Source organism: Sylvia atricapilla, chromosome 26 (genome assembly GCF_009819655.1).
Source record: "Sylvia atricapilla isolate bSylAtr1 chromosome 26, bSylAtr1.pri, whole genome shotgun sequence".
In the NCBI taxonomy this organism is placed as follows: Eukaryota; Metazoa; Chordata; class Aves; order Passeriformes; family Sylviidae; genus Sylvia; species Sylvia atricapilla.
In genome coordinates, this window is record NC_089165.1 from 5,024,559 (window position 1) to 5,044,223 (window position 19,665).

At 43.6% G+C, this 19,665-nt stretch overlaps 2 protein-coding genes across 6 annotated transcripts; one reads left to right on the forward strand and one right to left on the reverse strand.

The window, feature by feature from the left end:
• Positions 1-545: 545 nt before the first annotated feature.
• Positions 546-6,195, forward strand: C26H19orf44 (chromosome 26 C19orf44 homolog). The gene is made up of 8 exons (XM_066336348.1): positions 546-706; positions 1,152-1,730; positions 2,011-2,365; positions 2,914-2,990; positions 3,078-3,540; positions 4,324-4,419; positions 4,538-4,704; positions 5,043-6,195. Exons 1-8 carry the CDS (start codon positions 668-670, stop codon positions 5,118-5,120), a joined length of 1,854 nt encoding a protein of 617 aa, XP_066192445.1. The 5' UTR covers positions 546-667; the 3' UTR covers positions 5,121-6,195.
• Positions 5,787-18,689, reverse strand: CHERP (calcium homeostasis endoplasmic reticulum protein). Of its 5 annotated transcripts, none has more exons than XM_066336344.1 (18): positions 18,562-18,689; positions 18,300-18,473; positions 17,454-17,635; positions 16,545-16,682; positions 16,167-16,318; positions 15,693-15,804; positions 15,273-15,362; positions 14,452-14,689; positions 13,942-14,120; positions 13,142-13,538; positions 11,058-11,296; positions 10,144-10,277; positions 9,789-9,875; positions 9,200-9,349; positions 8,975-9,088; positions 8,393-8,487; positions 7,672-7,857; positions 5,787-6,888 (listed from the first exon to the last, which is right to left on the reverse strand). In XM_066336344.1, the coding sequence occupies exons 1-18, from the start codon at positions 18,584-18,586 to the stop codon at positions 6,851-6,853; spliced, it is 2,730 nt and encodes a 909-aa protein (XP_066192441.1). In that variant the 5' UTR covers positions 18,587-18,689; the 3' UTR covers positions 5,787-6,850. The 5 variants fall into 5 exon arrangements, with proteins under 5 accessions (XP_066192441.1, XP_066192442.1, XP_066192440.1 ...); XM_066336345.1 differs by having other exon boundaries at positions 5,787-6,476; positions 8,975-9,091; XM_066336343.1 differs by having other exon boundaries at positions 8,975-9,091.
• Positions 18,690-19,665: the final 976 nt, after the last annotated feature.

Sequence of the window (19,665 nt, forward strand, 5' to 3'; positions counted from 1 at the left end):
ACGCCAAAGTTAACAAGCCCGTGACTGCAGAGTATAAATCCTGAGCAGCAGCTCGACCGAGGGTGGATCACTGTGATCACATAAAAGTTAAATCAACAGGAATCTGTTTAGGGGAAAAAGGTATGTAATTGTATTACAAGTATATAATGATGTTAGGTACCTAATGCCGAATTTCAATGTGACACACGAAGTACAAGTTTCACCAAGTCCCTGGAAATAACACACAAGTACAAAGGGCAGGTAGTAGCCTACAGTATGTTGTTTTAGTGAGGGGTCCTAACGCAAATCCTGCTGAACAACTGGATTAATTCTCAACTCATTCAAATAATTAGCAAATCGCGGGTTTGTAAAAATCCTCATTTATTGACTCCGATGCATACTAGGGCTTGCAGTCGGGGCGCCCGCTGCCGACGGCTGTAAACCCGCTTGTGATTGGCTGGCGGTGGCGAAGCTCTCGCGCATAGCCAATGAATGAGCGGGATATTGGGGAGTCGCGGACTCCAGGAGTCCAGGACTTCACGGCCGCGTACCGCCGTCTGTGGCTTGGCCCAGGGAAGCCCTCGCCGCTTCGGGTCGGGCGGACCTGGCAGCGTGTTCTCCGACCCTGTCCCATCCCAGCCCGTCCGTCCTGCCCTTTTCATCTCTGTCTCCTCTCGTCCCGTCCCGGATGGCCGCGATCTCTCGGGCACCCGCGGGTCGAGGGCAGGTGAGACACCGGCGGCCTATCTCAAGTGTCTGTACCCAGGCAGCTTCGGCCCGGGCCGGTGTTTGCGTCCTGTGTGGGGAGGGATCTGTACAACCCCCTTCCTTACAGCTCCGTGACAGATGTGTGCAGTCACGTAGTGACCAGCCCTGCTACCAGGGAACCAGGGACAGGACGAGAGGACAGTCTTAAATTGTGGCAGGGGAGGTTTAGGTTGGACATCAGGAAGAATTTCTTCACAGAAAGGGTGGTCAGACATTGGAAGGGCCTGCCTGTGGAGTAACTATCCCCGTGGAGTCACCATCCATGAAGATGTTTAAGGAAAAGGCTGGACATAGCACTCAGTGCTTAGTGCTTTGGTCTGGTTAACAACGCGGGAATCAGTCCTAGGTTGGACTCGCTGATGTCAGGTCCTTCCTAAGGTCAGTGACTCTGTGATTCTTGGCAGGGCCACAGCCGTGTACCCCGCAGGACCAGCACCCGTGGTGACCTCACGGCGGTGGACACAGAGCTGGAGAACGCTGGAAGAGCTCCGTCCCGCCACGGCAGGTTCCTGAAAGTGTGCGATGGAAACTCTCGTGGGATCCAGCGGTGCCAGATGCCGGGAAGCACCGTGTGGGCAGGGAGCAGCCGTGTAGCCCAGAGCGCTCTGGGCTGCGCCTCCCACAGGCGGTCAAGCTCAATTCTGGATAAAGTGGCACAACTAGAAAGCAAAATCATGGGTCAAAAAAAGCACTTGGAATTGCAAAACACTGACTCGGGCCTGAAGCCTTTGGCTGAGGAGTGTACTTCATCTGCTGCTGGGCATGAAGGTGGTGCCAGGGGCAAGAAGTACTGTAAGAATTACGGTACCACCAGTGGGAATGGGACCCTCAGGAAAGCCTGTTCTCAGGAAAACATCCATAGCCCTAAAGGGAATGTTACAGTTAAACAACAGCTTGATTTGGATAGTGATGAAGAGGAAATGAGAGAATGGATGGAGAGCTCTTTGGGGTTTTCCACTGGAAATGGGAAACAGAAGGTTCCGGTAAGTGATGCTCAGTAGGGTAGAAAGGTAATTACAAACTTTTGCTGGATTATGTATTTTTATTAACGCTTTCATATAATTGTTCTAATCGGTTGATCACTTTGTTTAGATAACACCAGCAAATAAATTTTAAATCTGCATTTGTGTCTTGCTCATGATAGGATTCAGGTTCACATCTTAAAATTACTCTCTTTTACCCACAATGATTTATTCTCCCTTCAGCAATCTACACATAACAGTGAAGTAACACACAATAATCTTTTTCATGTTCTTCAAAAAGAGCAAGACTCCCATTCCATCAGGAAGTGCTCTTCCATTTCTTAAGGAAGTTTCACCAGCAGAATTATCTAAAGCATCTTCTTTTTATGACAAAGACTCAGAGAAAGGTGTGTTTGATAGAGTTAATTCACCAGCACCTGCACCCACCAGCAGAAACCTGTCAGGACATACCATGAGATCTCGATTGTTGTCATCTTCCATGAAAGACAAGACTGTAAAGATTGCTCTGCCTAAAGAAGGCTACACCAAGCAAAGGCAAGAATCCCTTGAAAGTGACGGAAGTGAAATAAAGTCGTTAGATGAATTATTTTCTCAAGGAGCTGATGCAGAAGATCCAACCAGCAGCAGCTTGAAATGTAAGATTTCTAAAATACTGTCTCAGTGGACTCAGTATGAATTGTATTGATAATCTCCTCATAAATTCTCTTAATAAATTTGGGAAAACAGTCACTTCAAAAGGATTCACTGATTAAATTTTACATAAACCAGGGCCTGATCAAAGTAATCTGTTTCTTTTTTCTAGTGTAATAGGTTTGTATTTTTCTTGGCTTTTGACTTAATGGGTTCAGATTAATGATGCTGCCCTGAGTGACATTATGATGTCAAAACAATTAGAACATTTAGAGTAGTTTTCATGTATCAGTGGCACAAGGTACCAGTGGGTCAGAGTGAGAACAGCTGGAAATGAGAGGCAGCAAAAATCTCTTGAAATTCAGGAGTGTCAGCAGATCGAAGGAGGAAATTTTAGGAGTTTCTGTGAAGTTAAAGAATCAATGATTGCTATTACTTTTCAATACTAAACTAGGAAGGTAGTACTGATTTTTTTTTTCACTTTCTTCACTTAAGGGAAAATGTACTGTAATTTTCATGCAAATTCTTACGTGTAGGTGTCATTTGTTTGCAGACTTCAGACTGAATATTCTGAGCCTCGATGATTTGGCACCAGATACTACCAGTAAGGCAGCAGAGTTAAAGCAGAAAGTAAGTAGAAATTTCTACAGTAGCTCATATTCCCTGTCTGCCTTTGTTTGGTGGAGTGTGGAGGTTCTAAAATAAATACGTTTACAGGGAAAAGACATTCAGTTTACTCAAGAATCAAACAAATACGTGAAAAAAGATACATTGCTGGCAGAAGAGGTCCAGGCTTCTCTTAAACTGACCAGTGCCGTAACTGGTGCTAGTGATTCTTCCGAAGAGGATGTTGAAAGATGTGTCTCTGAAGCTGAAATCTCTGAACATTTAAGTGGAGTTTCCTCAGATTTCCCTCTACACAAACAGGATTACCTCAATGAGAATGACAAAACTCTTAATTCAGAATATTCTGAAGATTTTGAAAGGTCTCTGTCTACAACAGACAGGGAATCTGTAGAGGGACGTGCTGGGAGCTGCACGTGTTCTGGAGCACACCCATCTCCATCGTCATCCCCATTGGTCACCCAAGAGCAGCACAGCCAGGGGTACCAAGTGACGGTCACAGAAGCTGCAGTTCAGACAGTAGAGCCTCCTCCGTTCACCTACTGCTGGGCAAAGGGTGAGTTCAGCAGTTACTGCCCTAGTCAGGCAAGTTTTACACTTTTATATATGCCAGCCCAGTCAGCCTTGATATACCAGTGCCAGCTTCCCCTCACTGGTGCTAAATAAAAAATTTTATGAAACCCAGCACTTTTATCTGCTGTCCACAGAAAAGACTGGGCTTGAATATCTTAATAGGAAATGCTTTTTGCTTAAAAATACTCCCCAGCAACAGAGCTCACAATAGTATGAGTATGAAATTCTCAAATGAAATTCAATATTCTGATATCTTTACTATTGTAAATAATAGCATTGTAGTGTTACTAAAGTGATTGCTCATTCGTAGTTCTTTTGCATTGTACTCCTCTCCTGAGAAAACATTATGGCCCCATGACAGGATCAGATAAAAGCTTTCACATCCTGAGGGGTAGCTACCTGCCTACATCTCTTTATTTAAAGGAGAAAGTACTAAGAGCCACCATTCCTTGCCACACTCGAGGAGAAAGCAGAAACTTGAGTGTGCTTGAAAACAGAAGCACTGAGTACAAAAGTCTTTATTTTTACTCTGCCTAGGGTTAGAAAAGGTGCTTTCTGCAATGGTGTTGTGAGCCTAAGATTAAAAAAAACAGTGGAAGTTATGTATAACTACATCAACATTCTTTTGGCTTACAGAATTGTCCTGTTAGGCTGTACAGTGGTTTTAGGACAGCTGCTTCACCAAAAAACCGGTGAAGAACCAAGCAGTAGCAGCAAACCTTTCCACTCTCCCCGCCTGGTAATTCTGATGCTATCCTATGTACAGCAAACCCCTCTGCAGGGCTTGCCCCAGCTGCTGGAACCAGCTACATCGATCCAGTGCCAATTGCCAGTCACGTGATCAGCATGGATGCAGTAGAAGGTATGGAAACCAGATTTATTCTTCTCTTTCACTCTATTTTTCTGCACCTAAGCTCAGTTTGTTCAGCCCTTGCTACCAGCTGTGCCTCACCGCAGTACATCCTGTCCCTTTCTCATAGCCCTGACCACCTACAGCCCCTCAGTTCTCGTTTTACACACCATGTGCAAGCAGCACGTGATGCTGACCCAGCAATTTGTCGAGAACGTTCACCACCTTCACACATCGCTTGTGGAGTCATTAGAGCATGAGAAGTTCCACTACCATACCCTGGAAGAGGCTAAAGAGGTATGTATGACAAACCAGAGACTGAGTATATGTATATTCTTTAAAAACACTTGTGGTATTTGCAGCAAACCCAATTTCTTTGCATATGATTAATAATACATTTAAAAGAAAAAGACTCAAGTCCTGCTGGCAGCCATAGTTTTTAAAGATTAAGATTCCTGCTATAGCATTTAGCTGGCCTCAAATGAGCAGAGATCATTCAGATGCTGCAACAGAAGGGTCACTTTCTGTTGCTAGTACAGAAACACACAGGTATCTTGATGTGAAGATTAGTTGCTTTCTACTATTCAATAAATAAAAATCTACAAAATAAAGACTTTTTTTTTTTCTTTTTGCAGTACATCAAGAATCACAAATCCCCACCTCTAACAATTGAGCAAGCGCTTGAAGAAATTCGGAGAGCCCAGGAGAAATAACTGCTTGGACAGTTACTGAACTTTAAGTGACATTTATATTCACAGCTCTATGGCTGAAACAAGAAACCTTTCCAAGTTGCAGAGATAAAAGGTTATAAACTGTACTGTTATAAACTGTTGTACAAACTGCTGTGTTAGTATAAGTTAGTTAGTACAAGTTGCTAATTATTATATATAACTTACTTATCTATACCCGAATGTTTTACTCATGTACACAATACAGGGATATGCAGGAACCTTCAGCCAGGCTGTGTCAGGAAAAGAGACATCAAGGTAACACTTCTGTCTAATGGGACCATGGTAAGTCATCATGGTGCACACATTTATCCAGTGAATTGTGAGATCTGTGATTGCATCTATGATCGTGGAAGAAGTGAAAGTCTGTACTACAGCCCCTGAGAAACATGACCACATCAGAAAATTACTATATCCTGACTTTAGTGCCGTTATCCCAACAACATTTCTATATAATGCTTCTGTGGGTGGCTCCTCTCCTTGCTAAATGTCAGTCGGTGCAAAACCAGCACATCATCCTTGTCAGATTACAACAAACCCATGCACACACTTGGGTGTGTTTATTAAGATAAATTCAAAACAAGGAAGGGTTATAGTCAAGGCACAGGAATCCACTTACTCTGAAGTCTCAGCTGCCTTTTTATTTAAAAAAAAAAAAAATTTATTGGAAGGCAAAACAACAACATTCACAACTTGGTAACATAACAGGTGTTGTATGCTGATTCACAGACAGGTACAGTTCCACAACTACAGTAGATCTAGAACAAACTGATATTCCACCATATTAACTGAATGGTCTTAAGAGGGTTTTTGCTCTACAAACGACTGGAAAAGGGAACCGCCAGGCAGAGCTGGAGAGTGGAAATGCAGTGTAAGGGCCTAGCATCTCTAGCTGGTGGTCTCCAGAAACAGTTACAAAAGGTGTGTTTCTGTTTTCATTAGATAACAGCAAGCTTTCAAGAACATCTGGTTGATAGAAATGTGTAGAGCAGAGAAAATGGATTCTCTTCTATTGAACTAATTAGCTTTTATTAAAGGGTATATACAAAAATATAAAAAAGCTCAAAGACTGTGTTCCATTACAAAGCATCGCCCATCCCTCAGAGTGCTGGGAAAGCTACCAGAGAACTGACCCTTGTGTCTTGCCCCGAGTGGCGGCTGCAGCAGCTGCTGGGCGGGGCCTGGAGGTGGGTGGAAGGTTCTAAAAGCTCGCACAGTGCTCAGAGGTCACCTGCACTGGAACTAGATGCTTCATTCCCCATTTAGACATTAGGATACACTGCTCAGCATCAGTCTGACTTGATCCCAAGGCAGCACCCCTCCACTTCAAATAGAATTAACCTTTTGAGAGAAATAAACATACATTATGGAACTAGAGAACATACAACCACATCAGATAATGTCTGTATTCCACAGGAATGAATGAGGCACAGTCCTGCACCAGGAACTAAATGGGGTTTAATTCTACTATAAAATAGGGAACTAATTAGAAAGTTGTGCAAGATAAATGGAAATTTTTAAACTTGCTAGACATGTCGTAGTAACAACTGGCCTTTTTTAAGCACTAATTGACAAGTGTTGAAGTACATGTCATAGCTTTCCTTTTTTCACCATAGTTTTAAAAGTAATTCATTTGTCACTTCCTCCAGACTAATCCGGATTTCTAAAAGTTTAATGTTTTGTAGAAGATGCAAGACATCTTTCTTCAGAGAGTCTTATTCGGGTGGTGGAGGGTCTTGTGTTTCACGCTTCACTGAAACAATAGGGAAAAGAGTTCTTACGCATTCCGCAGTTACCTAAGCTGTCTGAAACGTTTCATGGAATGAGGGTTTTGTTAATAAGGCATTTTTCCTTATGGGCTTCATTTGAAGCCATTTGATTGCACAGATCTAGAGGCAGAAGTGACATTTCATTGGGCGTGCCAGCTTTTTCCTTTTCGCTGTTGGCAAGTGCCTATGTTCAATATATCACAGACTCTCTGCAAAAATCCATCATTCAGGTAATTGTCTTCAACTCTTATAAACACCTCCACTTTTTATGAACCCTTCCTGCACTACATATAATTTATTACCAGTTCTGGCTTTGGCAGAACATGGTACTAATGGTAGGAAACTCTGAATAGGGCGGGGGTAAACAGTAAGTGTGGTCTAACTTGATTCCAACGACAAGGACCTCTCTGCTGCGGCAGCTGTCCCTTGTGTGGCACAGCTCCCTCTGCACTAACTTTGTGACTGCTCCAAGTTTTCATGGGGTAACGTTCAAAGATGCAGATGCTCAGTGTGGCAGCCAGGAAGTGGCTTACACAGAAATACGCTCATTAATTAGCATTTCAGAGATTAGAACACAACACAATACCTAAAAAGGAAAACCTGCCAGGTTAATTAGAGTACACATCCACTTACCTGTTGTCTTACTCTTATCAGTTACATTAGAAAAAATCAAGAGTTACTGATATTTTAATTTGGGTTTACAAAAATAACTTTCAAGTCCACTTGAAATTTAGAGGTTTCTAAATTGCTGAGAAACATTCACTTACATTCATCCCTGGCCTTCATGCGTGCAATAAACGAGTAACTTTTATTTCTTCGGTAGTTTTCATAAGGGTCATCCAATGCAACTCCCACTCCTTTGTACTGATCCCATTTGTCTCGAATATCACCTCCTTTAATTGGATCCTGAATTCCTTGTTCCTTGGCTCCCAATCCACCCGATCCACTCCATCCTGCAGCAAGGACACGACATTGCAATCCTTTCACTGTTTTTTTATTACTAGAATTGTGACGACAAACACGGACATTTTGGAAACAACCAAAGACAGCGTCCGTTTGATAAGGCAGGATGGGAGCAAACAACCTGAAACAACACATCAGCTGTCCCATTTATTTCACAAACAATAATATGCAGAGATTCTAGGAGCTGACAGCAGCACTATCCCTAAAAACTGTTACGAGGATATGAAGAAAGGCAGCACAAGCCCAGTCTGTCTGGTCAACCCTGCTGACCTGCACTGCAGGGAGATGAAATACCTCGGGTAGGGTCAGTTCGATCTGATGCCAAACTCGCATCCCTGTCTTCTGTATCTTTCCCAGAAAGGCAACCACCACTGCTTCATATACTTACATGTCTGAATTTTCTTATGCTGACCTTGGAATGCCAAGGAAAAATTCCTTATGAACATGCATTAATTAATTATATCTAAGACTTTGGCATCTAATCTTGTTTCCTGGCTTGTGTAAGATTCTAAAACAGCATCTTACCCATTTTCACTAGCATTTGATGGCCTTTATTTTCTTCTCCAAGTCTCGATTCTGGTATAGGAGGCCCAGAACTGGAGCCCAAACCAGCAGAAGAACTAAGAAAATACGAAGAACAAATTAGGAACCAGTGATCCTATTCTCACACAAAGCACAGTCAGTTCTGTTCTGTTAAGCATTAACATCCAACACAATTCCATCCACTCTACTGAGCTATTCTTTATTAAAGCCATTAGATGATGCAGTTTTTGAGGTGCCAGAAGCACACCACCTGCTTCTCGGCACAAGGGAAATCAAACACTGTGCTCTTCCCAATGGTGCACTCACAGAATTACTCCTGCTCTCAAGGAAGGCGTACACAGACTTCACGGTTGCACGCAGTTTTGTTAAAGTAAGAAGCAACAGTACAGTAACAGTCTCTCTATAAGCACTTATAGCAGATAAATTGTTTCTAAATATGCTCTTCGTCATCTTTTCTCCTCTTTGCTGAAATGTTTTTTATCCCCTGGTAACAAGGCAGTGCCCCTGCAGGTGCTCTGTTCAAACAGCCCAGGTAAAAGGAGACAGGACCAAACCAAAGCTTACGGAGGAGTGGGACTGCGAGAGCGGGAACGGCGTCGCCTTCCTGGGGAGTACGATTTGGACCGAGACCGTGACCGAGACCTTGATCGGCTGCGAGAGGAGCGGGACCTGCTCCGGCTTCTGAAAGGTAGAGCACACGAGTTACCAGAGCAGCCCTGGCGGTTCCTTGGATCAGCCTTGGGTTCTCCCCACACCCCAGTTCCCAAGGTTCAGCCCCGCAAGCCCTACCTGGACTGTGAACGAGAATAGGATCGCGATCGAGAGCAAGAACGAGAGCGTGATCTCGAGTAGGAGCCAGATGATTTTGAAGATCGTGAATTGGACCGGGAAGACGAACGACCTCGGCTTTTAGATCGACTGCGAGACCGAGAAGGCCCACTGCACAGATGAGCAGAGAAAACTCCTGTTAGATTCCACGGAGGAGTACCAGAAACACGAATCTACTCCTGATCACATTCAAATTACACACAAGCACTACTTCTGCAGTGAAAGTGAAAGCTTGAATGTAAAAAACTGTTTCACAGAATCACAAAGCCATCTGGGTTGGAAGGGACCTTCAAGCTCATCCAGTTCCAACCTCTGCCATGGGGCAGGGTCACCTTCATCAAGACCAGGTTGCTCCAAGCCCCATCCAACCTGGCCCTGGGCACTTCCAGGGATGGGGCAGCCACAGCATCTCTGGGCAACTTGTGTCGGCTCCATTTTCTGCAGATTAGGCAGATCAGCATGTTGCTGAACAGACTTTCCCTCTGCGTTTAGCCCAAGCACCTTACAGATGAACAGCATGCAGAAGAAGGTGGCACACAGGAACTCTCACCTATTTCTCTTCTCCTGACCTTTCCTCCGCCTTGCTCTCATTTTAGCTCTGAAGAATTCGTACAGTCCGTTCTGCTCCCATCCTTCACTGCAACGAATCAACCACATAGAACCCACTCGTGTAAATTCCACTTCAGTGGAAACCTTCAGGATTTTCACCAGATTTTGTACGGAACAAAGGGCCTGGGCAAAATTGTCACGCAAACCTCAGCGTAAGATCAAACGGCAAGTGCAGTTGCAAAACAAAAGCATTAGGAGAACCAAGACACAGGCGAAAGACAGGAAGGCACTTTGTGGTTTGAGACACTTTCTTAGGGCATTTGCTTTACCATTTTATTGGCTACACTTACTCTTACCTGTTTCTAGGCCTGTCATGAGATGGTGGACTATAAAATGCCTCAACTGCAGCCAGGAGTCTTTCACTGGGGGGCATTGGAGGTGGAAGACGTATATCTTTAGGATCTAAAGGTTTATACTCATGGTCTTCAAGCTGCCGGAAACAAAACAAATTACATTCCTGTCAAGTGTCATGGGGTGGCTACCTGAAGAGTTAAATACAGATTTAGCTGTGTAGAGACCTCAAGTTTCAATACTGGATAAAAAAATTATGTGGAAATAAGGATTCTTCAGGTGACCTGATGCTTCCTCGTGCTATCACTATTTTGAGTTCTCTGAGAAAAGCCTGCACTGCACAGATTGCAGTATCAAGTGAGTCACCAAGTAGATAAAATGCATATCTCGTCCACCTTTGTGCTAATGTGCTGGATGGAAGCCTGGCACAAACTGGTGTATGAGAACACCACAAAGAGATGGAAGAGGCTTATTTGTTCATCTCGAATACAGAATATATAAGTATCCCTGAAGATGCTGATACAGGTATGTTTCCTGTTCTCTATCCTTCTATTTATAACATTGATATTGTAAAATATCTTCATGAGAATTCTGATTACGAAGAACTATTACAGTGGTCCCATCAGACCTGTGAGGTCTCTCTGACCATCTGGAAATCAATGGGGATTTCCATTTCCTATCAATAGCGGTCAGACTTTCAAGTATAAATTCGTCTTTCACACTGTGAATTCAACCGGCTTCCTCTAGCTCATCACCGTTTTCACTACCTAGTCCCTCCAACTACTCCTGCTCTTATACCCTACACAGCCGGTTGTGGAAGGATTTGAAATTATACGCATCCACGTTGAACTGTCCCTAATAACAGCAACAGGGTTTGGATCTTTTAATTCCACCCGTCAGTCCCATAGCAAGCACTTACTTTGACAAGTGGAGCCATCAGTCCGGCAGGAAGATCGAAGTAGGGAACATTCGGCACCAGACTGGGATCATCGTGATTCATGTGTGGGGGCCCTTGGCGCCGCATGTGAGGGGGCTGCCCATTAAATCCATGCGGGGGAGGCCCAAAATCAGGGTGCTGTGGCCCTCCCCAGGGAGGATGCTCGCTGATTCCAGGATGAGGCAATCTGTGACCAGGATGATGATGAGGAGGTCCAATTTCTGCAGAGTGAGAGAGTTAAAATGTCTTATTTAGCTATCAAGAAAGGAAGGCAGTCAGAGATGTACTTCAATAACTGCATTTATCCTAAAACCCAATGTCAGCAGATCCAGCAGAGCACCAGAACCCAAGGACCAGAGGCTGGCTACAGGTCCACGTTCATGAATACCCTGCAGTGCATATGCCTCCCTGGCCACAGCAACCGCTCTCCAGACAACAGGATAGTTCAACCCCATGCCATTGCTTCCTTTGGGAGGTACTGTGGTCAAAAGGACCACAAGGAAGACACGCTCAAGGACAAAATGTTTCAGATGCAGCTGGGCAGCTACTGGTGCAATTTATTTCTGAAGCTAAGTACACAACCATGGCTCAGCTTGGAGCTGTAATTAGTTCTGTCTCTCTGTCAAATCAACACACGTAAAGAAATATATACGGCAGCAATTAACTCCCATCAGTGGGTGACAAGAAAATACTTCAGGAGAAAAAGAAAATTTGGAGAAGAGGTAGAGATAGTAATTCTGTTAAAATAGGGAACTCCTTTTAACCATCCACTGATGGACAAACACCATGAATGCTAGGAGACCCTGCTGAACTCACTGCACTCTACTAAGAAAAATGCAAGACTGAAAGTCAACACCATTTTCAACAGGATTAACAGTTTTTCCAGAAAAGCCATTACAGCTACTTCCCAATCTCGAGCTGGTAGTATCTGACTCATTGTCATCAGAACCCGAGAAGAGTCTGTACTGTCATTGTTTCACTGCTTTCCTAATTTTAACCATCTGGTTTAGTAGATCCCTTCCTCCAACACCTTTGCATGAAACAACAGATGTATTAAATCACCATTAGAATCCAAAACCGAGCATCTAATTCTGAGCTTAACCAAAACTCCCTCAGACAAGAGGGAGTTCTCCTTTTCTCCCTACTCACTACCATAATTCTTAAAAAATCCCATCCAAACAATAAAACCCAAGGGAAAAGAAAATGAACGATCTCTACTACAGAAGTTAAACTCAATCCTAAATATATAAACTCAAAACCAATGGTTTTCAACCATTTTTGGACTTGGAAAATTGAGAAAATTTTAGCATTAACGTAGCAACTCCTACACAGAAACATAATGTATCTTCTACATGACCTGTCACACAGAACTAGGGTGATTTTTGGTCTTTACACTGACAAGGATCATTCCTGCAGGTGAAATGGAAACTACCTCTGGGCAGAACTATAGCAGACTTCCGGACAGCCACAGGCCAGGCAAGCAACACCTGGTTACACTCCCATACATTCCCATGTTCCAGCAAGAGAACAGACCCAATGAGGAGGAAGAACCGGAGGTAGGGATCATTTCACCACACACTACCAAGCCACGCAACATTAAAGGCAGAAAACTAGAGAGCTTGGCAGTCAAAATAAAAGGAAAGAATGAGTGCATGCACAGGAACAAATCCTTTTAGTGCCTTCCTAACTTCCTCCATATACACAGCTCTCATCAGTCCTCACCTACGGCTGATGTACAGGTGGTAAAATTTACAAGAAAATTCTGCTTCTCACCTTTGAACGTACTACTTTTAAAGCAAAAGAGGTGCCTGTAGAGTTGCTGACCTGAATTTGGACTATGATTTCTTATCCATTAGTGAAGACTCAAAATGCAAGGAAGCATCCAACTCTTCGTGTGTTTCCTACCGAGTTCTTAGCAGTAGCTTCCCAAACTCCCAAACTAAACATTTCTGAGTATAATCACAACAGTCCACCAAAGATAAACTGTCATTCCAAATCATCTAAATAATTTTGTAATGGCAATCAGCATTATGGTGTAAGAAAACCTGGCCTGGTACACACTTTACCTTGAGGAAAATCCCCCTGGGGGTAATCAAAACGATGAGGATAAGGAGGTCTTTCAAAGGGATGGCGAGGTGGAAAATCATCCTGCATGAAGCGAGGTGGAAAGCGGTTGAAATTATGTGGATGCGGGGGCTGGTTGAATTGGGGATGTTGCTGATGTGGAGGAAATGGGCCTCTGAAGTGAGGTGGCCGCTGCATTCGAAATGGAGGTTCCCTCTGACCCCCACCCCATGGAGGCTGTTCATGCTGGTTGTTCCACGGTGCTTCAAACTGGTTGTTCCAAGAAGGATCAGGCTGGTTGTTCCAAGGTGTCTCTCGCTGATTGTTCCAGCCTTGATCTCTCTGTTCATTCCACATTCCTTCATGGTTGTTATTCCAGGGAGGACAATGAGGTGGTCCCTGGAAGTGAAGTACAGAAGCCTGGTCATTAGGTTACAAGAATAAAGACAACAATAACATACCTTCTTAAAGAATACAGCCCATAGGCAACATGCGCAATTGAGAGAACATTTCAAATACAGAGCCTGAATGACAGCAACTTCAGAAAAAAGATAGGGAAAGACCAAACTGTTACTGAACCAAACAGCTCTTGTTCATAGGAATAGCGTGATAGTTAACAAACTGAAATACGGTTAACATTTAGCCTTTAACTGCGCTCAGAATGACAAAGCTCGGCATTGAAATCTGGATTTATAACTTCCACAGCTTTTCACTGCACCTCTACAACCAAGATAGTCATTTCCCAACCTCCACAGCCAAGACAGTCTGAACTTCCACATCCTTTTTCAGAACTGTATCTTACCTGTTGTTGACCCCATGGTGCAACTGGGTGAGGTTGGTCAAACCAGGGTGGTTTATTTGGAGGAATCTGATCATGAGATCCAGGGCCACGTGGACCACCTGAAGCAGGATCCTGCACTCCAGACCCAGTTGTGTCATACTCTGTAGAACCAGCCAGAGGCAGCTGAGATTTACCATCATCTGGAACAATTTAGAGACTACTGTCAGCATCAAAGTCATATGCAATTAATAAAATATCAGCACACCAGGCTCCAGATGAATTTCTGCTGCAGAAATCTAATTACTGGGAGACAGGATTTCTGATCCATTTAACACTCATCTCTTTGGTTCTTTTTATACTCAAGCATCAGCCTCCACCTCCTGCAAGGCTCCGAACAGATTCAAGCTTTTGCCTGAAACAAACCAGCAGTGTATTGCGCCTCATTGTTAAAAAAGGAGGGGAAAAAAAAAAAAAAAAGTCATAACATTGTCACCCACTGATTTTTGCACAAGTCCCAGGTCAGCTCAGTACCTGCTTGTGTGACCGGAGCAGACGGTGGAGCTGAGGCTGGGGCTGCTGTGGGGGCTTGAGGCGGGGGTGTCGATTTCACCTCGTTCTCTAGTGGGGGTATTTGGATCTGTTGTTGCTGCTGCTGCTGCGTTAAACTGTTCACAAACTCCTCGTGTTGCGTTTTCAGGTTCTGGATCTGCTGTTGGAAAGCCACTTGCACAGGCTGTACAACCGTTGCATATTCAGTGATCAAATTCGCCTGATAAAAGAAATGACTGCACCTATAATACCTAGCCTATCCGCTTGTTCAGAATTCCCTGCATTGCCCTTCACTCTCTCTCCCAAAAAGCGCATGAGGATGCAAGATAATGCTGGCAGAACCACCCAGTCTCATTATGAACCTTTGTGGCGACTTCCAAAATATCCTCTGCAGCCTGGAACCCACCATCTTTAGAACTGTCTTTCCAATACAGCTCAAATCTACAGCATTCATTATTATTAATAAAAAGGAAGAGTTCCTGCTGCCACAATTTTTATATTCAATGTATCCAATTTAAAGCCATGTTTGCCTGTTTCCTTTTGACTAAACACTCCCTGCTATACAAGACGCTGTCAAATATGTACAGCACTGTGCCATACGGTCCTATGTCCAGGACCATATCAGCAGCAGGATTATTGAATGCTTGAAATAACAAGGTTATATTTTACATTATTTTTTGTAATCCCTTGTAAGCAACTTCAAGGGAGGGGAGGGGGAGCAGGAATTAACATTATCCTTTGAAATGGAAAATAATTTTCAAAATATTTGCATAAATAAGAAAACAGATATTTTTGTGGCTAACCTGGTACTGGCCAAGTCCAAGAGCTGGGCTTTGTAACTGCTGAATAATGGACTCATCAAAGTACCCATTTTTCTCCCATAGCTGAAGAAGCTGCATGAATAAGAGTGAAACGATTTTATAAATTATGAACATTCAAAGAAAAACTGAGGTACAGCATTTTTGTGTCTTCAGTTTTTCGTAAGACCTAGGATTTTGGTATTTATTGTTGAACCAGGTGCATTCATCATTACGATAACTCTTAAATAAAGCCTAGGTACTTTAAAGTTCTATTTTAAATGTGAACTAGAGCACCTCCTGTAACAGACTTTATGAAGACAATCAGATCAGAAGAATCTCTTCTTGCACCTGCCTATTTGTGAATTTACATAGCACCAACCTAACAAAGCAAAAGTTACAGTTAAACCAAAACCAGATACTCACTCTGGCAATTTTCTGTTGCTTATCCTCCTCCACTGCTAGAAAGCTGGTACAATAAATAGGCACAACCACCTTCTGTAAAGCAGCCAGAAGATCTCGTGCTTGCTTTCGCTGGCTTCAAGAGAACAATGAAAAGAATTATGCCTTTCACTATAACACTAAGTGTACTGGAATATTCAATTCATCTCAACTTCTGCTATACTACAAGTAGTGGAATCACAAAACAGAGCTCTCTCCCTAACGACTTTATTATAAAATCTTGTCTGGAGGAAAAATACACAAAGTAGGTAAAATGGTTTTACCTAAATTTGATTACTAAAGGTCTAGATCAAAGCTGTGGACCTCTGAGGACAGCTGCTAAAAATAATGAGTATGTTAAAAATATGAAGTGACTAGTCAAAACAACATTGTATCTAGGAGAGGAACTTCGTCAAATTAATCAAAACAGCAAACTGAAACCCATATCTGAATTCTCACCAGTGATGCAAAACATCATTGATTAAGTAGATGAGGTGCAGCCGCAGCTCAAAGTGAGCTCCTTCCGCTGTGATACGGTTCCGCAAGTGCCCGGCCATCAACTCGCAGTGTGCAGGAGACTTTGCATTACTAAACATCCAGTTCTTACCAGCCTTAGAAAAGCAAATTTTAAATATTTCAAGTCAGTCTAATGTGTTCCCGTGATACGGGCTTCTTATAGCTCTGAAATAACTGCAGGAAGGGGAGATTTTAGGTAACAGCTTTCATTTTACCTGCCACACAACACAGATATAAAGCTGTCGTTAACACAGAGAGAATCTCAAAACACAAACAAACTAACGGCACCACCAAATCCCTGTACAAATTTAGATCACTTACTGAGATCGCGTCTTTTGTGCAAGTGTCAATTATTGGCTGCAACAAGCTGTCAAATTCATTCATATCTAACTGGGTTTCCTCCAAAACCTTTTGCATTTGTTGCTCGATCGCAAGGGCTACTGCTGATGTGACTTGTTCCTGATTAAAAAAAAAAAAAAACAAAACCCCAAAAAAAACAGAAGCAAAAAAAAAAAAAAAAAATATAAAGAATTACATTAGAGCCAACATTCTTTTAAAGAATGAAGCTGCTGTATCTTTATCCTCTTGGACGTAAGTAGCTACCTCAAGGACTAAAATCATTTACAAGCACTGTGACCTCATGAAAATGTTTCAGTTCTTTGGTTCTGAAAAGAAAAGACTCTTCACATATTTAAGAAGTCCAGTTTACTTCTACTTCTAAAATCCATCACGTAATAACAAATAATTGCAAGAAGCTCTTAAATGTAAGGAACATAACCAAGCATAAGAAACTCTTTGGTTTGGTCTTCCACAGCTTTAACAGCTAAAAGTCTCCTGCAAAAATCAGCTAGTTGATAGCACACAGTTCCCGTCCACCCCTAATCACATCAGAATACTACAAATCAGAACATCTTGCAGTTCCCAGCAATCTTTAGCATTAAATCACGGTTAACGCAGTCACAGTTTATTCCACTTTAAAACTAACAATATTTTTCAAAGAGTAAATTAAAGTTTTTAATCACAGATCAATTATACCAACACAACCTGGATATCAGACACATCTATTCTAGGGGACGATGTTATTTGCCACACAATAAAAGTAAGGAAAGCAACATCCCTTCTCACCTCCATCACCGCTCAGAAGCAAACTGGCCTCTCCCCCTTCACTCCTAATTCCTACAGCCACTTACAGGCCAGGATACACCAGGCGAATGTTCATCTTAAACCAACCTGTCTCATAGCGAGGAGATGCTGCTCCTGCTGCTGCAGGTTCCACTGACTCTGCTGGATGAGTTCCTCCACAGAAGGGGTGCCCTGAGGGGCTGGGATGGGCGCAGCCGGTGGGAGCGATGGCTGTGGCAGGGGCTGGATCTGTGCGGAAGCCTCGATGTCTTGGCTTTGCTTGCACAACACTATTAGACAGAGTAAACTTTGAAAGTTTGAAACCTCCCTACTTTGAAACCTCCCAGAGAAACTCCCTACCGCGAGCCTACGGGTGAAAATGGCACTGGTTCCAAACAGACCCTCACTGTGAGGGGGTCTCATTCCCGAGCTGCTTGGACAATGCTCTCAGACACTTGGTGGGATTCTTGGGGTGTCCTGCACAGAGCCAGGAGTTGGACTCGATGATCCTGACGGGTCCCTTCCAACTCAGCATATTCTATGATTCTACGGTTAACAGTATATTCTATGATTCTCCGGTTAACGCAAAATCACGGGTGGATGGTGCCAACGAGGAGGGTCAGCAACTTCCTGTACAATTCCAGAGCGACAACTGCAGGACGAGCCGAGTTCCGGCTCTCCAGGCGCCGAGCTACGCCTCACCACGCTGCCCGTCCCTACGGCTCCGCCTGCCCGCCTCCAAACCCACAACGCGGGGGCCCTGAGGAGCCGTGGCCAGCGCTGAGCCAACTACCTGGAACCCAGAGCGCAGGAGGAGGCTGCAAACCGGGCCCGGCGGAGCAGGGCGAGACCAGGAGAGACAAAAGTGTCTCCGCCGGCCGACCCCGAGAACCCGCGGCCGGGAGAGGGAGGGAGCCCCGAGCCGGCCCTGCCCGAGGCACAAGTCCCACTCACGTTGCTGCTGCTCCAGGGCCAACTTGTACTTGTAGTAACCGTAGAAGTCGCCCCCGAAGAGAAAGGAGAATTTGGGGTTCTCCTTCTGCTTCTCCATCGTCATCTTCTCGAACTCGGGCCCGTTCCGCGCCACAAACTGCGCCAGCTTGTCGATGACATTCCGCAGCTCCTGGTCTGTGGGGAGGCAGAGCCGTCAACCCTCGCTCTCCCCCCTCCCTTCCCGTTCCCGCGGCTGCCCCCCGTCCCCCCGATCGCCCCTCACCCTCGGGCGGCAGAGGCATCTCCATGGCCGCGAGTCCCCGGGCCGCTGGGCCGCGACGCACGGACGGAAAGGCTGCGACACCCGCGCGGCCGCGCTTTACGGCCCCGTGGCCATGGAGACGGCGCGCGACGCCGGTCACGCGGGGTCGCACCTCCCGCCCTCCCGCCGTGGATTTTAGTAAGGGAATATTTATTTTTTCCACTTTTCCATCCTAATTAGAATTTTTGTACATCTTAGAGCACATTTCCAAGGAAATTTACCCAATTAATGTTGGTGAATCAGGTGTTGTTCAGCACCATACCCACAGAATTCTGTGAATTCCCAGGAAAACTTGCTAAGTCTTTAATTATCATCATGATTCATCTCTTTGTAAAATTCAATTTGCTGTATTTGTAATTACACGAATCCCATTAAAACTTCAGTCCTGGCCTGGCTGCTGTTCCTTGGACACAGTGGGGTGGTTCTTTCCTGCCCTTGGCACACGTGTGGATGTTCATACAAAATGAGCTTTCCACTAAGATAGAATTTGTTTCCAGGCAAAACTGGGAATTATCTGGAAAACCTTATTTTGTGGGAGGCACCGGGTTGGTTTTCCATACTGCTGCATAATAAAGGAAATTCCTGGAGCTGTTAGGCAGTGGCATGAGGAGAGAGCTGCATTTATAAAATTTTGTATTTTGTTATTTCGTAGTTTTTACTTTTTAATTTTTGTAATTTTTACGTTCATTTATTTTGTTGTGGTTTTTCATGTTAGCTTTTGGTAATTTGGTGTTTTTAAGATTTTTTCATCTATATTTTATTTTTTTATTTTCTTTATTTATTTTTTTACTTTAGTTTTGATTATTATTAAGAAAAAAACACAGGAAGAGAAAATATGCACATACTATTTAAATAAAAACTTAATCTTTAACCCTTAGAATACCAGGCTAATTTAATTCTAATTAATTGTGGTTCTGATGTGTTAGGTTAAGGAATTCATCTAGTTTAAAATACCATTGATTTGTTCATATTTTAAACACATTAAAAAATTACCTGCAGATAGAAAAGTATAAGTAACAAAAATAGAAATATAAAATACAAAACAATATCAATAATGTAAGTAAA